The following is a 21419-nucleotide window of genomic DNA, read 5'->3' on the forward strand; positions in this document are numbered from 1 at the left end:
GACATTCCAGAGACTGGTGTGGCCTCTTCGTTTTCGGTTTCGTTTAGCTGAAATATTTGTTGCTGCAAATCTGAGGTGTTTTCCTTGCCAACCATACCTTTCAACTGTTCAGATAGTGTCACTATTGATGTCCTGTTCTTGGGAAGGTTACTGAGGCAGTTTTCAATCAAGGGGATCAACACAGGCAACCTACTTCTGTCTATTCCATCAAAGTAGCTTCTGCGCCTTTCAATCTCAGATCGAGCTTTCATTTCAAACGTGACAGGATCAGTGACTACAGGTTCTGAAGGTGTAGGCCACTGATTGGATAACGTGTGGAGCATCACACAACCAAATGAGAACACATCTAGCTCCCTTCCGTACCGAACACCTTGTGGATTAGCGATTAATGCCTCAGGAGGCATGAAATGTATTGTACCAGGTGCCATGGTCAATTTTGACTGTTTTATTGGGTCTACCAGACGAATCGTGCCGAGATCACCAATTTTCGCTTCTAGTGCTTTTGAAAGCAAAACATTATTACTCGACAAATCGCGGTGAATGATAGGTGGAGTGCGAGAGTGAAGATACCTAACACCTAACGACACATCATAAAGGATTTTCAACTTTTTTTCTATCGGAATGACTGCAGTTTGTTCTAATAGATGAGTTAGACTACAGTGAAGTCGCTCCATGACCAAACTATGTACTCTGGCGCCAGGAGGAAGGTAAATACCAAAAATACGAACTATATTGGGATGATGCAGTCGACTACATTGCTCACATTCTCTTAGGAAGCTTTGCTTGAATATCTGAAACTCTGGCTCGCTTACTTCGTTAATAAAAATGGAGTGAATTTGTTTAACGGCCACTTCAGTTCCTTCCCATTTGGCTTCTAGGATCCTGCCATTTGCTCCTTTTCCGATTTGTTTGCCAAGTTGAACATTATCAATAACCCAGCGTTGTAAAGAAGACGGCACACCAAGCACTGTATCACGGGCAGCCATTGTCGTTAAACGCGGACCGATGCATACAAGTTTAGTTTCTTTCCAGCTACCATTAAGACATGGAACAAATTACCTAATGAAATAGTTAACGCTACTTCAATTGACACCTTGTTGACCTATTTAGTGATTTTAATTTTGATTAACTTTTTGCACTCATAATTGCATTTTATACTCTCTTGAGAGTTTTGCAATAATAATAATAATAATAAATAATTATACAACCAAGTACTAAGAATAATAAGAAATGCGGTTGAGATTACGCCATGAATAATAATGAATTTAATGAATGAATAAATAAATAAATAATGCTTGAGAAAACTACGAGGTCTAGAGACATGAACTAACCGGGATAGATTCGCTTGTGAACGAAGGCACAACCGTATAATCGTTGCGCCCGTTTGTACTGATGACCTGACCATACGTGTAATTCTATATAACACCCAGTACCACACCCTTGATTATTATGATTATTATTATTATTACTGAGCAGTCAGCCCTGCTGGCGTGCTCAGATTTGCCCGAATACATGTAACACAATTACAATAATGATTGTAGTCCAGTTCTAAAAATGTCAGCATCTGCAACTTCAACAAGATCTACTGGTAAGGAGTTCCAATCATTAATTGTTCTTGAAAAATAACTATTTTGGTGTGCTGTGGTAGATACATGTGGTAAGATGTAGTGCAGTGGATGGTACTGTCTCGTGGATCGTGATGTTGGTAGGTAGTATGGAGGAATTGTAAGTGATATTTGTTGTTAATAAATTTGTGTAAAGTTTGTAGTCGAGATAATTTGCGGCGAGTCTGGAGAGTTGGCCATGAAAGCTGATTTAACATTGAGGTGACAGAACTAAGTCTACCATAATCATTCATTACCCAGCGTGCTGCTCTTCGTTGTATTTTTTCTAGCTCTACAATATCTCCAGTTTGGTGAGGGTCCCAGACGTCAGATGCATATTCTAGTTGTGGCCTGACCATTGTTAGATAAGCAGATTCTTTAACTTGTTCTGAACATTTGTTTAAGTTATGTTTCAGGAAATTAAGTGTTTTAGATGCTTTAGTAACAATACTAGAAATGTGTGGTGACCAAGATAGTGATGTATTAAGGATTACTCCCAAGTAAGTATGTTGATCAGATAGATTTAAGATGTGATTATTGAGGGTATAGACGTGATTGAATGGTGTCAAGGATCTTGTACAACGTATGACAGTACATTTACTAACATTGAATCTAAGTTGCCAGGTGTTTGCCCATTCTGATAACCTATTCAGGTCTTCTTGAAGCATGTTGGCGTCTTCTGCACTGTTAATAACTCTGTAAAGTAGACAATCATCAGCAAACAAGCGGAGTGGTGAGTTGATATCTTTAGTAATGTCATTAATGTACAACAGAAACATTAATGGTCCGAGCACTGTGCCTTGTGGTACTCCAGAAAGCACCTGTACTGGACTTGAGGATTCGCTATCTAACACAACACACTGGGAGCGGTGAGTAAGCCAAGTTTGGATCCAATTGCAACTATTACCATTAATTCCATAGAATCTTAATTTGGTTAGTAGTCGCTGGTGTGGTACTGTGTCAAATGCTTTGGAAAAGTCTAATAGGATGATGTCTATTTGTTTTTGGTGGTCTAAAGCAAAGGAGATATCTTCAGATAGCACAGGAGATGAGCGACGGAAATTCGGAATTAAAGAAATACGAAAAACTCACCATGATCGGATGAATATTCGCCAAACGCTCGGATTATCACATAATCACTCCCTGTATACGCACGATTCCTCGAGAATAACTTTTCATCAATGAATGGGATGAATAATCGGAAGGCGTTTCCGCATTACCTCTGTTTTCGATTATGGTTTACAATAATTTAATGAATATAAAGGGCGCGGTTATACAGTAGGGTGGCCGCAAGAGTGCCAGCAAGTCGCGAGGCCAGTCGTGATAGTGGAAATCTCCCTCCTCCTTATTGTCCTCATTGCAGTGGGTACGTTTCAAGGGCTACGCTATATCGCCACCGATTGAAGTAGAGTAAGCCACCGATGTTCGGTCACCAGGAATTTTCGGACACTCGTACGCAGAAACTATGCAACGTATTCCCTTGCATTTTGCATTGCTATTACCTTAGACCATCACCATTTAGTTCACCAAGTTTCGTAGGATTTCTTCAAGGACTGTGTGTTTGGCGAGCCAATAAGCATGTGTCCGAATCGCATGACGTTTTGGCCAAAAGTATGGATTTTCGGACTGTAGCTCGCAAAGCACAATAAATGTACAGATTTGAATGAAATTTGGCATGCAGCTAGGGTAATCACTCAAGGTTCAGCCCACCAAGTTTCAGCTTATAAATCGATTTTATGCCTCAGTAATTATTAAATCTGTAAGCGCATGTCGGCGTATCAAATATCGGACATTTATTGCGGCGAAAACTACAAATTCTGATCAAATTTTTGAGCAAATTCAGATGATTTCAGCTTTTACACACTATAAAGAGCAAACAAATCACAACTGATTGTTATTTGAGAGCTCACATGTCTTGTGACAGTCTGCAACTGCTCAGCTGACAAACTAGCTATGCACAGAGAGCCACAAACACCTGCTGCATAGCCATAACAAACTGTAAAACCTTTATTGTGAATATTCTCACATGAGAAATGATACAGCATGCAAGAATTGTGAAGAGATTTTTACTGTATCAAAGTGACTGTTCTATTAGGGTAGTTCATTTTGTCTGACTGCTTTAGGGTATATCTTGTCTTTATACTTACAATATGATGTAAGAAGCCATACATTGTTTAACCGCCAATACATAGCTAGCTATACCAAGAGTTCATAATAATCCCTCCCTATATATATATATATGAACTCTTGGCTATACCTACACTGTTAAAACTGAAGTGCTATGATAGCACCTAAAAATGCTATGGTAGCACCTAAAAGTGCTAAATTTTGATTGCTCTGGTCAAAAAATAGCACCTAGAGGTGCTACTATAGCACTTCATTTTTAACAGTGTATAGTGCAAAGAAGTTTCCTGAAAATGTAACCCTTGAAACTAAGTATAAGAAGTTCACACTCTGAATTAGCTCTTCTCTTTTCTAAGTAAAATGGAATTGCTTGTAATCTTATAAGTTTTGTTAGATATCAAGGCAAAATAATTTGATACCATCTCCCAGTCCTGAATCCTACTGATATGAAGGAACCATTTCATGCCCTTTATACTATAACTTTCATGAAGCCATGTGCAACCTTTATTTTAAAGTGATTGAATGATTTTAAGCATTTTTACCCTGTTAAAGATCTAATTATGCATCGCTATACATATAGCCAATATTGTGCAAATTTTTGCATTGAATTGCTATTGTGTAAATCGTTTGTAAGTGCACGTGTATATTTGTGCCTCCCTGAAGATAAAATCATTATTGGAAAGTGAGAATCATTTGTCATTCAAGTAACCAATAAAGCTGCTTTCATCATGCCATAATATACGCATGATGTAATTATAACAAAGCTACACTGTAAGGCTTTACTTGTGTAATAAGCGTGACAAGCATAAATGACTGCACAATTTGTTTAATGGACACATGGTGGAGGAAAAAGATAAATATTATATAAATTGATTATCTCATGAAAGCTTGGAAACTGAACCATCCCTAGCATGTTGCCATTTTCAATCTTCCATTGCGTATATCCTGCAAAGATTAATTGTGTAGGACAGTGGCTGCAATCAGGTGCTTACTTTTGATGAAGATTTGTATACATATAGCTATCAATAATCTCTGCGATGATCCAAGAGCTGGAAACTCATGACAATACATTATAGTAAATGAATCAATTTAAAGTCTATGTAATTGTTTTCCTAAAATCGTATGCATCATCCATGCAATTTTACATGCCTGTACATGTATTTTCCCTTATTAAAAGTATACTGTTATGATATGAAACACTATTACTATGCTATGCAATTACTCAAGGTTTACTTGCTGCCATCATACAGAGTTCCAGTATGTTGATCACTCTTCAATCCTTACAATGGTAAAGCCATCCATGGTCTAACTGAACTCCTTCCAATAATAACTTAATCAATGACCTCGAGTGCATGGTCATGCATATCAAACACATACATCATCCCCAGAGCTATCGTGGAACTACTTACTGCGGGATGTAGTTCAATACTAGCAACAATCCGGGCTACATTGCATGCTCTTCAAACTATACACTTCACATTACATCTCAATCAAATTTTGTAGCTAAATAGTTGGTGTGAATATATTCATTGCATTTCTGCACTAGTATACATATGCAAACTTATCCTATTTAAAATGAATGGATAAGGAAAACCAAAATCAGAATAGTTGAATACATGTTAGTGGCAATAAAGCTATATCTATGTTATGGCAATGCATCTTTTCACTGTGTTATTGTCAAGCTATATTAATTTTATGAGATCTAATCCTGCAATTGTAAAGTGTCTATACATAAATCTGGAAAATGCCACAGATTTTATAGGTGTTGGACTGAAGAAAGGCATATACCAAATTATTTAGATGTACATCTATTGTAGTTGCCTGATTTTATAAGGAAGAGTGGCATGTTTAAATTCATCAGTCAGGGCATGCTATACCCACGCAGTTTTAAGTGGCTTCAGTACCCCTTTTAAGTTTATTTTAAGTTATTATAGCTACTTTTAAGGAGCAAGACAATATCAAGACTTCTGGTTTCAAAATCAAGGATCTAACATAAACAGAACACACTACAAATTTTATTTTAGTTGTATAAGCAATGGTTTCTCACATGATATAGTATCAGTTTTATTTAGTGGCTTCCCATAATTTGAATAAAACACAAGATACTCTAATAAGTCAGTCAGGCAAAATGAACTACTCTAATAGAACAGTCACTTAGATACAGTAAAAATCTCTTCACAATTCTTGCATGCTGTATCATTTCTCATGAGAATATTCCAATAAAGATTTTACAGTTTGCTGTGGCTATGCAGCAGGTGTTTGTGGCTCTCTGTGCATAGCTAGTTTGTCAGCTGAGCAGTTGCAGACTGTCACAAGATATATGAGCTCTCAAATAACAATCAGTTGTGATTTGTTTGCTCTTTATAGTGTGTAAAAGCTGAAATCATCTGAATTTGCTCAAAAATTTGATCAGAAGTTGTAGTTTTTCGCGGCAATAAATGTCCGATATTTGATACGCCGACATGCGCTTATAGATTTAATAATTACTGAGGCATAAAATCGATTTATAAGCTGAAACTTGGTGGGCTGAACCTTGAGTGATTACCCTAGCTGCATGCCAAATTTCATTCAAATCTGTACATTTATTGTGCTTTGCGAGCTACAGTCCGAAAATCCATACTTTTGGCCAAAACGTCATGCGATTCGGACACATGCTTATTGGCTCGCCAAACACACAGTCCTTGAAGAAATCCTACGAAACTTGGTGGGCTAAATGGTGATGGTCTAAGGTAATAGCAATGCAAAATGCAAGGGAATACACTGCATAGTTTCTGCGTACGAGTGTCCGAAAATTCCTGGTGGCCGAACATCGGTGGCTTACTCTACTACGACCACGTACCTTACCAACAAGTGAACAATACGTGGCAGACCTGTACAGGTGGTGTTTCCACCAAGGCTTTGTCTGATGGACATGCACCCGTTGTGGACAGTAGTAGTGGGATCAGAGTACGTACGTAAGTATAATTAATATTTTATTTAGGTTCTGTCCGCATGATTGCTGCACTCAGTCTTGCTTCGCCTCCTTTGTATGCAGAGATGCTAACCTCTCAACAATTTTAGGAGTGAAACCTCAAATACTACCAGCAATGTGGACTAGACTCGAGTGCAGCTCGAGTATTTTTGGTTGTCATTTTTATTGTTATTAGCGCTTTACAGTGACCAGCACTGAAGGTCTGACAGCAACATGTTGCACAGTAAAAACAAAGTAGTGAACGTCACTACTAATTAGTAGTGAAACCTCTGCCACAATACTCACTATTTTTGTGTAGTGACGTTCACTACTTTTTTGTAGTGAACGTCACTACAAAAAAGTAGTGAACGTCACTACCAACTGTAGTGAACGTCACTACTTGCAGTGCCATTAGTAGTGAACTTCACTACTGTTTTACAGTGAACGTCACTACTTATTTGCGGTGATTTCACTACATCGCATTTGCATCCAGTTTATATATGCATTCATGCACCATAGAATTCCATTAAAAATAATACTGCATACAAGTAAAAATACATGTATACAAAATGTCAGTTTTTTTGTATAGGTGCATACATGTTAGTCCAGAAATTTCTTGTGAGAAGATTCTGCAGCAGCAAAGATGCATCAGATACTGTGCAGTGTATATTGCTAGTTTTCTCATTGAACTGCAAGATATAACAATATAATACAAACTATGGTAGCTAAATAAAACTTACCAGCATAGCTACAATAGAGCAGATGTACATGATTTATGCTGTGATAAAATAATTGTTGATATGTAATATGAGATAAACATATATGCACTTACCAACTATTGCACAACTGTGTGTAAGGGATGGGTGCATGGTATAACCATCTGATATGTTAGATCGGTTCCTATTAGTAACCACAGTATAGTGGTAGCAAATTGTTTCATTTGCTAGTCTTGCAGTATTCGCTATATCAAGAAACAAAGATCGTAAACAATCTCCAATGTAATAAGCTAAAGCATTTACCTGTTTAAAACTGCTACCAAGGGAAAGTCATTATTACCTAAACTGCCAAACAACATTTTAACTGCAGAATGGTTGTTTAAAGCTACAAACCTTAAACACTTGCAGACACACAGCAGTACCCCACAGGTATACACCACTGCAATGAATATCAATCGGCTACTGCATGGAGAGAGAACCATCATTATTATAAATGAGAAAACACAATAAGTAGAGTTAACTTACAGTATGTGCGACCTAGCTCGGCCTCGTGCAACCACAATCAGATCGTAGTAAAAGATCTGCGTGGGCACGGCAAGGTAAATACAAGAACAAAACTGACAAACATGCATACATACAGAAAACAAAAAAAAGTGATTAGCTAGTAGTGGTAAAAATGTGAAGCTCAGATATGTCAGAAAGCTAAAATACATCAGTGTACACAATCCAGTTTGTAAGCAACCGCCAGTCACACCATAAGTGTCAGTACTCCATCACTCAATTCAGTTACTATGTGCTATACCTTATGGTATATTAAAATGAAAGCCCCAAACTTCATCACCTCTCGGCTCTGTTACTCAGTACAGTGCCGGCGCCGGGAAATTGGCGGGCAGCCAACTTTGCTGGCTGGGGTAGTCTACGTGTGCAAAAGTGTAAAACAAATAATTACAATTTAAGACTTACTTTTCTGAATTGTTAACCACTTGCTAAATGCAACAGCTACTAGGTACGCCGAGAGGTACGCAGTGCTAAGCTGCCTAGCCTACTCAGTTGACTCGGGAGACCACTCTGCGGCCACCTGACCGCACGTCACAGTTACGAAACAGTCTCTAGTCAATAGAAAACAGAAGTAAAAGAACAATTATTAGTCTTCCACTTACACGACTTCTACAGCACGTAACTAAGTGAGCAACGATGTTACCAAGACAACCAAGTAGATAACGTCATCAATTATATGTGGCATTATTTAGAGTTTCCTTGACATGATGCTACTCGAGGTGCTACCTCTGGTGCTACTGCTTAGTGCTATGCACTCTGTATCTGAAGATCCATAGTGTTTATCGTCTGTAATCAACCGTTCCTGATTAGTCTGTTTAAAATCGTAAGTAAACAAGCTGTAACTGTAAACACACATTTGAATTAATCGGCGTTAGCTAGCCCATAGATAGTATATTCTACGTACAATATACTGTCTATGGCCAGCCTTTCATAATTACGAAGGTTTTAAGATGTTATTACCAGGGCTAATAGCACTTTAAGCTGACAAATTACCGGTGCTTTGACTGATTACCAGGGCTCTAACCCTGGTCATCGCCATCCCTGGTATGGCTATAGACCCTTCGCAGGTGAGCTGCTGCCATAGCAGCATCCGCCATCTTGGAGTACAACCAGTTTTGCAAACCTGATAGCATTGCTTTTCATAAGAGTAAAACAATACCTAGGGCTGCTTCACCTGCATTCCACAGCAAAGGTTGACCATGTAGGTTAAACGTACACTCTCCCCTATGCTATCAGGGTTGCAAATCAGGTTGTACTTCAAAATGGTAAATGTTGCTATGGCAGCAGCTCACCTGCAAAGGGTCTATATGCTACTGACATTATTTATTGATGGCCCGGGGTCAATAGTCTCTCACTATTATTATTATTATATATATATACTTGCATGGCCAGACTACTGACCTGGAAAATGAATTTATGGCGTTCTTTTCTTTTCTGAACCCAATGACGCATTGCAACTGTGCCAAAGTTTGTGGATGTGCAGGCATTAATTAGGATACTAGCTGCCAGTCCACTGTGCGACCTGCAACTGTGGTCAATGTCAGCCAGACCTCAATTAATGGAAAGGTTTGTCCTCACTATTGACTGATTTCATGTACTATTTATTCATGTGCTATTTTGGACATTTTGGGACCCAGAATTTTTATCCATTTTTTGCAGGTTTTCCTCTTTCAGAGGTAAAAAATGTATTAACCATAACTGTTGAGACCAAAATTTTTGTTCTTCCCTTGTTATCTAAGAGTTCTTTAAAGGGTCAGAAATACTACTGAGATCATTTTGTGATAACTTTTTTAATGGAGCTCACTCCAAAGACATCCTAAAGAGCTCACTGGTCTTGTAATGCCATTCCCAGAATATGAAGCCTCGACTTTGCAAGTGCTAGAAGATTTTCATTTCTGGTCGAGTTATTTTAATTCAGTTACTGTATAATGTGCCGGTGCCCATCCTGGTCCGGTTACTCTAGCATTCAAATCAGTAGCATGTTACAGAAAACAGGCTGTGCCAATCAGATTATGTTGTTGGTAATCACAATTTTTTTTAAGTTACCATGCATTGATACTATAGAATTATCAAGAGTTAATAATAGTTCTTGGAATTATGTAATATGTTTTGTGAAGATGTAATGGCTGCTTGTAGTCAACAATAGGGTGTTCTTTAAAAGAACGAAAGATGGAGGTAGAGGGCCATGTAGTTGGAGCTGATGTACTCGTGATGCCTAATCAATATAAAAACTATTTTTTTTGGTTGTGCTTTTTGGTTGAGTTTGTTTAACCTATAACTATGCTTACTTCGTATGGTTGTTATACATGCCATTCTTGCTGCCATTGTGATCTCATTGTTTAATTATCTTCCATAGTTGCAACTCTGTAATGCTATAGTGAGAGTGACCAGACCCTTCCTCTTTTTGTGAAGGAGTGGGTGCTGCCAGGGTAGTACTCTTTCTAGTAGGGTATGGGTGGAATCCTTACATTGTGCGGCCTCCAGAAGTAAATTCTGAAGTCGTTCTGTTTAAACAATTACTATATTCTCCATATGCTGCTGATGGGACCAATGCAAAAGGGGAACCAAACATCTATTCATCGCTTGACTACGGAGACCAGCCATTGTTCTTGTAGTATTGGTATGCTCTATTAGAGTATCTTGCACCTTCATTGTTTACTGTGAGACTGTCAACCATAGTCATATCACTAGGGTGCTTTTCAAGAGAGAATTTATAGAGAGCCATTTGGAGCATTTTGGCTTCTTGGAATGGAACCAAGGCAATGGCGGATTTAGCATGGGGAATTTCCAGAATGAGGTTCCATGGAACCCTTTGAACTCCCTGGATCTGCCCCTGTGTTTATACTTGACCAGCCGTATTTCCAGTCTGTATTGTATCACTTCCAGTAAATGCAAGTGCTGAGCAAATATTTAACATTTCAATACTGCAAGAAACAGGATGATGCTAAACCTGTTATATGCCATCGGCTTTTATTCAATTCAATTCCATGATCGCTTCTGTATGATAGCGATAACCATTCACAAATAATTGAATTATGCATATAATATGTGATTGCCTGCTGCCATGAATACTCTCACCACCAGCCCTACATGAAACACTGCCAAATGACAGTGTCACTGAGGCATGTACCAGCTTTCTCAGAAGCTTTGAGGGTAAACTTGGAGGTATCAAGAGTTACTTAATACTGTAGCTAATGGATCTCTAGTAATCAGATATAGCAGTGTCGATTATCCACAGTTATAATAGTGAGCAAAAACCAGCTGTTTTTGTATGGTTCTATTTTGTAGTAAAAAAGTATTGAGTATAAAAATATGCATGCTACATAAAAAATTATGCATGTTTTAGTTTTTATGTACTGAAACAAAGCACGAATCAATAAAACCTATATAAACCATCAGATTTGCCTTTTCATGGGGAGTAAGACAATCTTTATTTCATGTATATACATCAGAAGCCATGTGAGTTATGGGTGATGCGGTAAAAATTAAGTTTACCATGGTCACTTCATTGTTGGAATGGTCTTCTTCTTTGTCCACTCCTTTTGTTACTATAGATAACGGAGAAGCAATAAAATAGAATCCAAGGAATGGACGAAAATAACCGGTCTTTGCTCAGCCAATCACATACGCAAAGTCACAAAATATGTGCAATTATTTCATTATATCTTTTCAGTTTAAAGTATTGTTTTCTATTGCAGATCTGTAATGGCCACTGCGTGATGAAAGATAAAAAAGAAGTTGGAACTTGGAAAGAAGCTGGCAAAGGATGTGTCTTCAGGGTGGCTACGTTGCATTTAAAAACATTCAGTATTATTATCTTAGATGTTAAGGTACTATAATTTTAGACTATATGTGGTTTATTTACGTAGTATATACTATGTAGCGTAAAATACTGTATATTCCTTAAAATACGTTAGTATGAAGTTTACATGAGTACTGTACATTATTACTAATATGAATACACTATGAAAGTACATATCAAAAGTACGTGTAAATGAATACGCTATGAGAGTGCATATAAGTATGCTATAAGTACATACACACACTATGAGCATTGCCATGAGTACAGAGTACTGCATGTTTGTTTATAGAGTTTAGTATCATTCTTCATTGGAGTAGCCAAGTCTCCCCAGAAAAGCAGCCAAACGAGTCTTTCTACTTGGCTTATTGCAGCCAAGGAGAATGGATTCAAGGGCTGCGTAGAAGTTGCTGCAGCCCTCTGTGTAGTGCATATAAAATATATAAAATGCACCCAATAGATGGATGGCAGCCAGCTCTGGTGGCACCACACAAAGAATTGATCTCTCAACCACAAGAGCAGATTGTAGTTTGTTCTCCTCGTCCCTCTTTACAACAATACATGGTTGTGCCATGGGCAACTGTTTTACCACATCTTCTGTGCTTCCATCCTTTCAAATGCAACAAAAAAATAATGTCAATAAGCTGGCCTAGCATACTTATGCACACACAAAATACTGAGGGAATGCATTCCAATGTATTTGTTGTCTGCAGTACAAAGACATGTGCTCTAAGTATTAATTAAAATTCCAAAATTATGATTGCATGAAATCTTGATTGTATGTCATCACATGCAGTATTATTGCTTGTGTGTATAATTTGACTTACATCAACAAAGGTAACAACTTTTGACAGGTCTACCCTTATCCTTGGATCAGGTACTAAGCGGTAAATACAGCATATGGCAACGATGGTTTGCACTCCCAAATCTTCTTCTACAATGCACAAAATATTCTGTAATACAATTGTTAAAATTATGGCGCAGTACTTACCCATTAGCTCAATGCCAAAGTCTTCAAACAATTGGTCAATGACAGGGTCACCTTCGGTTTCGTCTCTGGAAACTTCAATGATTTTTGAGACCATTTTTACCCACTCATCCTTAACTGATGACAAAATTTCTCTGCCGATTACTCGGCTGAACTCCCGAATAAGCTGTGTATTGTAAAGTTCTTAAGTGATCTATTCACAGTACTTAATTATACTTGCATACACACCTCATCAGGGTCCCTTAAGCCTGGATATTCCTTTAGTATTTGAAGTACGGGTATCGTGTTAGGTGTGTTCCTTCATAGATAATTAATGGTTACTCGGTATGTGACTGGATTTATGAAAAGGGGTCTTCCACACACATCCAATTCTCTGAACTCAGAAGTCCATAACTCACTGCTCAAGGAACGTATTAACTTGAAAATTTGTCCATCCGCTAAACTATGTTAGTGCTCACTACTGTCCAATTTTTAAATCAATAGCCTTTTCAGTCTAAAGTTATGACAGACCTCTCAACCTGGAAGCAGATCTGGTTGTGAGAAAGCCAGCCACCCATCCCCATGCAGTTGTGAAGCCTACCATCTTTGTGCTGGGGCTCATGCACATAGTTACATGTGTTTTAACAAAAAAAAATGTTTTAAAAGGCACAACTAGCTAGCTATGTGAGTGCAGTACTGCTGTTTACTGCAGCTTATAATATCTCTATACTATAGTGTAGCCTACTATATGACAAGAACCTACTATTTTGCTCCATCGTTGAATCACGTGATATCAATCTTTCAACTCAGCTGATGTACTGGTTCACCAGTGATTCATTGTTGAAATCACCTCCCATTTCTTGAGTAATCAGTATCCAGCTGTGGATTTAGTGTTCAGCACAGATTTTCCGCACAAGTACATCTCACAACAACCGAAATTAAGCAATAAACATTTGTAATAACACAACTGGTAGGATTTCACCTAATTCTTCAGTGTACTGAGTCTTTTCTCAAAGGATTTCACCTTTAAATAGGGGTCAGTTCATTGAGTTTGGCAGCAAAGTGACTTGATTGTGACACATTCAAAAGTATGGGAAACTGCCAAAATTTTCAGCTCAAAATACAGAGGCACCCCACTATTCTAATTAACTGATCACATGACACATGCTACAAGACGTTTTGGGGCTTAAATCAAGGAGATTTAGCGTGCCTTAGAAAATTTTATTGGAAATCGTGAGATCAACAAGTGGTCGTGATATGAAGGCTGAAATTGTGCGTCTCATGACCAAATTGTGATAGTTAAGAGGTCTGGTTATGAGTCATTAAATTTGGTAAATTAGATGTATGGAAGACCCCCCTTTCGCAAATCTGGTCACATATATGTTGTTTGCAGGCACTTGTTCTATAGTCTAAAACTGGACAGAAAATACTCTACACACATGCACCTCCACCCAACATAGTTTCACATGCCCAGACTATCTATCTGTGTCAGCTACATATTCTCAACCAGGGAAATATCAACCCACCTTCACAAGTGAACTATTTCACACAGCCTGTTTGCCTCCACCTCATCCCGTATCAGTGGTGTAGTCGGGGATTACACTGATAGGTACATAACTCAAGGCAATACAGTATTTGTATTATAAATTAAAGCATAACAGTTAGACTCTGAAACATTGCATAATGCAAAGGTTCTGGGTTACCATTTGCATGGCTTGCCTTTCAAGCCAAAATCAGGACTTGCAATTAGAGAAGCTTTACATTCTTATTGCCTGGCCAAGGTGGGGATTTGCATCACTGAAAATTATAGTTTCCCACCTACCGGGTAAGCACTGACAATGTAAACCCTGACCATGTCTCGACCTGCAAACCCCAGGAATACTCAGGCTAGAAGCACTGCTTGAAGTATCTTAGTTTACTACAGTGGTATATCCCCAGTATATGGAACAGTTAATTGTTTGTTATTTTAGTAGTTTTTCAGTAAACCCGCATTCACTGATGTTTTACTGAGAGTTTAAAACTTAGTAAAATAATTATGTTCCATATACTTAAGTTTACTGACACTTTACTATCAGTATAACTACAGTAAGACATCTTAACAAATTAGTAAACTAAGAACCTTCAAGCAGTGAAGGGGATTTGTATGGTCATGTGACATAATGAGCTAGTCTGAGTGGATTCTAGTATGAATGTAGTAGCTAGCTACTGAAAGCACACATGCACCTTTGCTGTCTGAGTGAATTTCCTTAGCAAGTAATTTTTTCATCCTTAATAAATACAGAACAAGGCACATTTCACAAAATGTCTATGTTTCCAGATACATGTACATGATATATTGTTTTTTTACAGACTCGTTCTGCCCGCTGCTGGATGAAAGATGAAAAGAAAAGCAGAAGCTGGTCAAAGATGTGTTTTTATTACGTATGTACATTATACATATACATATATTCCATTGTTAAACTTACATGCAGTACGTATAGTTGATGTTATATAATATTTTACATTTACCATTTTGATTACATGAATGTGAAAGTTTAGTGGTTTCATAAATGCAGGTATTTATAGCATTTACATACTAAAATTTATGAGTACAGTTTGACATCAGATTTGCCTAGTTTCCCCATGTCCAGAAAAGTAGTCAAAACTTTTTTTTACTTGGCTTACTACAGCCTAGTAGAATGTCTGCAAAGACTTCATTGACATTCCTGCAGAAGTGCATATTAAACCTAATCAATGAATGAAAGTCCTTTGTGAAGTAAATCCTAGCTCCTTAGCATTGACAGCAGCATCCCGTACCATATTCCCTGCAAGTTTCTAAAGGTTGTCATGTGATCTTTCATGTGCAAACTCGTATCTTCTTATAAGCATCCTTTTCACATCAATAAATGGCTTCAGGTGGGAATCTTAATCTTCAAATCAGAAATTTATCAAATGTACTGTATAGTCCCTACCAATAGAAAATCTGAAGCTACAATACATGACTGCTGATTTCCAGTGTTATCACATACACACACACACCCACACTCACATATGTACAATCGGATATTTTGTTTGGTTTTGCTACATTTACCCTATACTACTGTGAATACACAGCAAGTTTACATAATTGTGGTGAAATATGTAGATGATACTTCTAGCGGACACTTTGTGACCATACTGTTATAAAGAGGTTGTCATTTTTCAGAGGTATAACATTTTATTTAAAGAAGTCTATCAACCTGCAATTTTGGTTTATAGTCTGTTATGATACCTCAGAAACTGTCCTTTATATACCAATGTTAAATGTTACTGACAGTAATAGTGTTCTTGACATGTTGTTATATTGAAGTATAGTAAAAAATTTATAATGTAGTGAAGGTCACTACTTTTTGTAGTGACCGTCACTACATTATGATTTCACTACAATGTAGTGAATTAAAATGTAGTGAAGGTCACTACTTTTTGTAGTGAACGTCACTACATTATGATTTCACTACAACGTAGTGAATTAAAATGTAGTGAACGTCACTACTTTTTGTAGTGAACGTCACTACATTATGATTTCACTACAACGTAGTGAATTAAAATGTAGTGAACGTCACTACATTGGTAGTGACCTTCACTACTTTGATAATTCACTACGTTGTAGTGAATCTAAAAGTAGTGAACGTCACTACATAAAGTAGTGACGTTCACTACTTTGTTTTTACTGTGTGGTATTGAAGACCAAAAAAAAAGTACATTAAGCACAGGGCTAATTATTAAGCAGATCAGGTTATTATATTATTCTTATTATCCTCTTTACCAGTTAGGCACTGGAGGGTGTACACAGAAGGCAGAGTCTGTACGAGGTGTTTACCTATAGCCAAGGAGCCTAAACAAAAATCTTTGAACTAAATATCCTAAAGTGAAGCAGGACAGATATCTAGAGGGATTGAAAAAGCCAACCCCATCGTGACTTGATCCGCAGGTGTGATAACTAAGCTGAAAGAGTGAGAAACAGAGGGTTAGGCGTGAGAGTGTGAGATTACTAGCCAGAGAGTGAGACTCACGCCTAATGCGTAAAAGCTGGCATGTCTGTTATATGCTTGAAACAGAGCTACATCTGTTGCTATATCCATGCAGACCCCCAAAAGAATGAAACTTAATTACAACATTGTAGATAAATAAGGCAAGCCAACAACATCTTCCCCTTCCCTGGCCCCTTCCAACATACACTTATCTCATAAACCGGTGCACAAAATATTTAGTCTGGAGTGGCCACCCCTTAGCTAGGTATTATTGTAAATGTTCTGAGTGATTCACCATGCCTTAGCACGTATCTGCTCTACCAATCTGCATAGCTCAGATCAGCTAGCAGGTGATTATCTTAATATGGTATGTACTAGCGGACAAGTCCTGGAAATATCACTAAAATTCTTCATCATCACCACGAGCATTCGATTGTTGCTTGTAGCCAAAACCTGCCAATAACAAAATAATGATGACCATCTACAATGTCAAAATATTACGGTGAAGTTGAACTACACTTGTTTAATTAGTTGTATGTATACAGGCTACTAATAATTTGTGCAGCATGTGTTAATCACGAGTCTTAGTGTATATGGCTGCAAGGTACGCCAATAAATCATTTAAAGCGTTACCTCGCTCTCACTTCTCTTCAGTGGTGATATAGTACTAGGCTTCAGTTCATGCTATATTCTATATCCATCTCAGCCGAGTGCCACCTGCTTTATTTTCCACAGCAATGCTTTAATAGTAATAATATTATATTTATTGTACAGTGTGAGCTACTGTGTGTTACTCCATTTTCCCACTGGTCCCAAACTCAAATGTGTGTTACTCCCTTTTCCCACTGGCCCCTTCAATTACATATGTACTTTGTTTACTGGGGTTTGTTTATGTACCTCTTCAAAAATGCTGACAAGCATACCATGGGTGACACTGCAGCACCTGTGATTTTGCAATGTGAGTTTCACTTATTGTGACAGTACAGATGTAAATGCTTTACTTACTTGTTACAAAAGTAAAATATTTTCGTTTACTTATCAGGAAATGGGCATGTCTGCGAATGACAGTACACCGATGATTTTACAGTGTAAGTACTATATACTGTAGTACCTTTTGAGGTAGTAGCTACTTGCACGCAGAGGGAGACACTATAAACTTTACCTACGCTAGTGTTTGTTGTACCTTTTATAGCATTATGCAAATTTCTTTCTGCTTGTACCATTTTTTTACACTTGGGTGACTGCCCTCAAGGACTTGCCATTTCCTAGCTATCCACACTGAGATAATGTGCTATATTTCCTTATAAAAGCTAAGCTTTATTTACTAGCATTTTGTTCCTGGCCTATAGCAAACAGGACCTTTTTAGAAACCACACTAGGGTGATAAGATGCTGGGTGTTTATTATCATAGTATAACATGGTGTGTTGCCTAGCTAAACAAGTGTAGTCCTAAACCTAGAACAGTTCTCTACATGTATGCAAACTTGCATGGACTACTCACATGATTGCTCACAGACCTTCATTCCTTAGCTGGCTCTACACTACTAGCGTAAGTGACCAATTATCGAACAAAGTGTATACTTTACTTCATAAATATCTCCAGGAAAGTAGTATCAACCTCGACTTTTCACCAGGAGGTAGTGCCTTTCTTGCAGAATACCTCATGTAAGTTTGAGTAATAGTATGCAATTAGTGTCCGTGTTATGAGAGGATTTCTGCATTCCGTAAAATATGAATTATCGAACACCGATACCTATTATCGAACGCCCTTTAAAATGCGTTAATCAATTATTATCGAATGTTTTGCAACTTTTCTACTGTGGTGACTTCAGTGCACCCTACACACTCTTAATTATTATATCAACGTGTTATCTGAAGTACCATGATACTGTAACTGAAGTATAGTTTTGATACAAGCATGCACTTGTGAGTTACAACAGTGAATCATTTAGTGTAAAATGCGTACAGTGAAAATCAGCACATTACGACCAATAACACAGTCTTATTATCCTTGTTTACAACAACCCCTTCTGTACAGTCTTCATGGATACATCTTTTACTCAGGTAAATGACAAACGCACGGGGGGGAGTCAGCCGAATTCCGCCAAAGTCACACTCGAGTTGTACTTCTTTCACGGCAATTCCTGTGTTCTTTTTCTTCATTTCTTCATCAGTGGTGAAGAGTATCAAGACTGCTGTGATGTCCACACATAAACTCTAAAGGATGGAAAGCCCATTAAGAATAGGCTACACTATTGGAATTCTCCATATAAACACCTTACGAGTATGCGGAATAAAATTGTAAACTTCCGAATACGTTACATGATTTTTATGTTCGATAATAGGTACCGTTCGATAATAGGTCACTTATGCTACCAATAATAAATTCTGTCAGTTACTTCATATAAGGAAGTGTAACGAAAACCTTGATAGTATATTGTAGTAAAGGGGATCTAATCCAAAACAGCCAAGCTGTAAAAAAAGTGTGCGGCCCTCAGAAAGGCTATGGTGAAAAAAGATGTGAAATCCAAGGTGGCGGCCAAGAAATGGCTGTGATGGTAGGTTAGTGGTAAAAATTTTAATAATGACAATTCAGGTGAATTTTTGTGCCGCTTCACAAAAATTCACCTGAATTGTCGTTATTAAAATTTTTACCACTAACCTACCATCACAGCCATTTCTTGGCCGCCACCTTGGATTTCACATCTTTTTTCACCATAGCCTTTCTGAGGGCCGCACACTTTTTTTACAGCTTGGCTGTTTTGGATTAGATTTCATTTCTTTTTGTATTTGTATACCCCAAAGCCGGCCTATGGCCAGCTTTGGGACTTTTTTAACCTATGTTTTTTTCTTTACTACAGGAAGAAGAAAAGATGAAGTAGATGTACTTTAAATATTTTATCAGTAAATGTACAAATTATATATACTGTATAATACATATGTGACCGGATTTGCGAAAAGGGGTCCAATTTGCCAACTTTGACAATTGATAACTTCAGATTGGAAAGAGCTATTGCCTTGATATTTGGGCAGTGGTGAGCACCACTATAGCTGAATACATGGTGAAATGTTCAGGTTAATAATTATGTTACTTGAACACTGAGTTATGGTCTCCAACATTTACGGAATTGGATGTGTGTGGAAGACCCCTTTTCGCAAATCCGGTCACATATATTGATTACAGAAATCTCCATGGTGGTTTCTTTGTAACTGAACACTCTACAAGGTGACTTCTTCTAATTGCTCTCTCTACAGGGTGAATTGTTTGTAGCTGAACGATCTACAAGGTAACTTCTTCTAGCTGATCTCTCTACAGGTGATGTGTTTGTAGCTGAATTTTGTATAGGTGATTTGTTTGCAGCTGAGCTCTTTACAGAATGGTTTCTTTGTAGCTGAACTCTCTAAAAGGTAACTTCTTCTAACTGATCTTTCTACAGGGCAATTTGTTTCTGGCAGAATTTTCTACAGGGTGATTTCTTTGCAGCTGAACTCTCTACATGGTGGTTTCTTTGTAGCTGAACTCTCTACAAGGTAATTTCTTCTAGCTGATCTCTCTACAGGGAGATTTGTTTGTAGCTGAACTATCTACAAGGTAACTTCTTATAGCTGATCTCTACAGGGTGATTTGTTCGTAGTTGAATTCTGTACAGGTGATTTGTTTGCAGCTGAGCTCTTTACAAAATGGTTTCTTTGTAGCTGAACTTTCTCCAAGGGAAGTTCTTCTAACTGATCTTTCTACAGGGTGATTTGTTTGTAGCTGAACTATCTACAAGGTAATTTCTTCTAGCTGATCTCTCTACAGGGCGATTTGTTTGTAGCTGAATTCTGTACAAGTGATTTGTTTGCAGCTGAGCTCTTTACAGAATAGTTTCTTTGTAGCTGAACTCTCTACAGGGTGATTTGTTTGTAGCTGAACTATCTACAAGGTAATTTCTTCTAGCTGATCTCTCTACAGGGCGATTTGTTTGTAGCTGAATTCTGTACAAGTGATTTGTTTGCAGCTGAGCTCTTTACAGAATAGTTTCTTTGTAGCTGAACTCTCTACAGGGTGATTTGTTTGTAGCTGAAATCCCTACAAGGTAACTTCTTCTAGCTGATCTCTCTACAGGGTGATTTGTTTGTAGCTGAACTCTCTACAGGTGATTTGTTTGTAGCTGAACTCTACAAGGCGATACTTCTAGGTGATTTCTCTACAGGATTCCTTGTTTCTAACTGAACTCTCAACAGGGTGATCTGTTCATAGCTGAACTTTCTACTGGGTGATTTGTTTGCAGCTGAACTCTCTAAATGGTGGTTTCTTTGTAGCTGAACTCTCTACAATGTGACTTCTTCTAGCTGAACTCTCTACAAGGTGACTTGTTTCTAGCTGATCTCTCTACAGGGTGACTTGTTTCTAGCTGAACTCTCTACAGGTGATTTGTTTGTAGCTGAACTCTCTACATGGTGGTTTCGTTGTAGCTGAACTCTCTACAAGGTAACTTCTTCTAGCTTATCTTTTTCACTGCATATTTGTTTGTAGCTGAGTTCTCTACAGGGTGATTTGTTTGCAGCTGAACTCTCTACATGGGAGTTTCATTGTAGCTGAACTCTCTACAATGTGACTTCTTCTAGCTGAACTCTCTACAGGGTGACTTGTTTCTAGCTGAACTCTCTACAGGTGATTTGTTTGCAGCTGAACTCTCTACATGGTGGTTTCTTTGTAGCTGAACTCT

The 21419-nt window shown here is 37.9% G+C and overlaps 2 protein-coding genes and 3 long non-coding RNA genes across 12 annotated transcripts; 1 reads left to right on the top strand and 4 right to left on the bottom strand.

Annotated features, from left to right (window-relative positions):
- Positions 1–121: 121 nt before the first annotated feature.
- On the bottom strand, positions 122–986 carry LOC136246068 (uncharacterized). The gene is made up of 2 exons (XM_066037551.1): positions 194–986; positions 122–150 (listed from the first exon to the last, which is right to left on the bottom strand). Exons 1-2 carry the CDS (start codon positions 984–986, stop codon positions 122–124), a joined length of 822 nt encoding a protein of 273 aa, XP_065893623.1.
- Positions 987–1476: 490 nt separating this feature from the next.
- LOC136262427 (uncharacterized) lies at positions 1477–2644 on the top strand. 7 transcript variants are annotated; one of them, XR_010704196.1, is made up of 6 exons: positions 1477–1725; positions 1769–1826; positions 1895–1964; positions 2021–2104; positions 2154–2473; positions 2526–2644. It is a non-coding gene; the product is annotated as an uncharacterized lncRNA (long non-coding RNA). The 7 variants fall into 7 exon arrangements; XR_010704199.1 differs by having other exon boundaries at positions 1477–1705; positions 1762–1826; positions 1895–2104; positions 2154–2337; positions 2378–2473; XR_010704194.1 differs by having other exon boundaries at positions 1477–1705; positions 1762–1826.
- Positions 2645–7194: 4550 nt separating this feature from the next.
- Positions 7195–7867, bottom strand: LOC136249846 (uncharacterized). 2 transcript variants are annotated; one of them, XR_010698358.1, is made up of 5 exons: positions 7788–7856; positions 7698–7739; positions 7511–7639; positions 7419–7456; positions 7195–7367 (listed from the first exon to the last, which is right to left on the bottom strand). It is a non-coding gene; the product is annotated as an uncharacterized lncRNA (long non-coding RNA). The 2 variants fall into 2 exon arrangements; XR_010698357.1 differs by having other exon boundaries at positions 7511–7867.
- Positions 7868–8064: 197 nt separating this feature from the next.
- LOC136249839 (uncharacterized) lies at positions 8065–8626 on the bottom strand. Its single transcript, XR_010698355.1, has 3 exons — positions 8555–8626; positions 8358–8503; positions 8065–8310 (listed from the first exon to the last, which is right to left on the bottom strand). It is a non-coding gene; the product is annotated as an uncharacterized lncRNA (long non-coding RNA).
- A 3426-nt stretch (positions 8627–12052) lies between these two features.
- On the bottom strand, positions 12053–13003 carry LOC136241819 (uncharacterized). Its single transcript, XM_066033148.1, has 4 exons — positions 12968–13003; positions 12743–12905; positions 12579–12685; positions 12053–12361 (listed from the first exon to the last, which is right to left on the bottom strand). Exons 2-4 carry the CDS (start codon positions 12834–12836, stop codon positions 12053–12055), a joined length of 510 nt encoding a protein of 169 aa, XP_065889220.1. The 5' UTR covers positions 12837–12905; positions 12968–13003.
- Between the last annotated feature and the right edge of the window lie 8416 nt (positions 13004–21419).

Source organism: Dysidea avara, chromosome 1 (genome assembly GCF_963678975.1).
Source record: "Dysidea avara chromosome 1, odDysAvar1.4, whole genome shotgun sequence".
NCBI classification, from domain to species: domain Eukaryota; kingdom Metazoa; phylum Porifera; class Demospongiae; order Dictyoceratida; family Dysideidae; genus Dysidea; species Dysidea avara.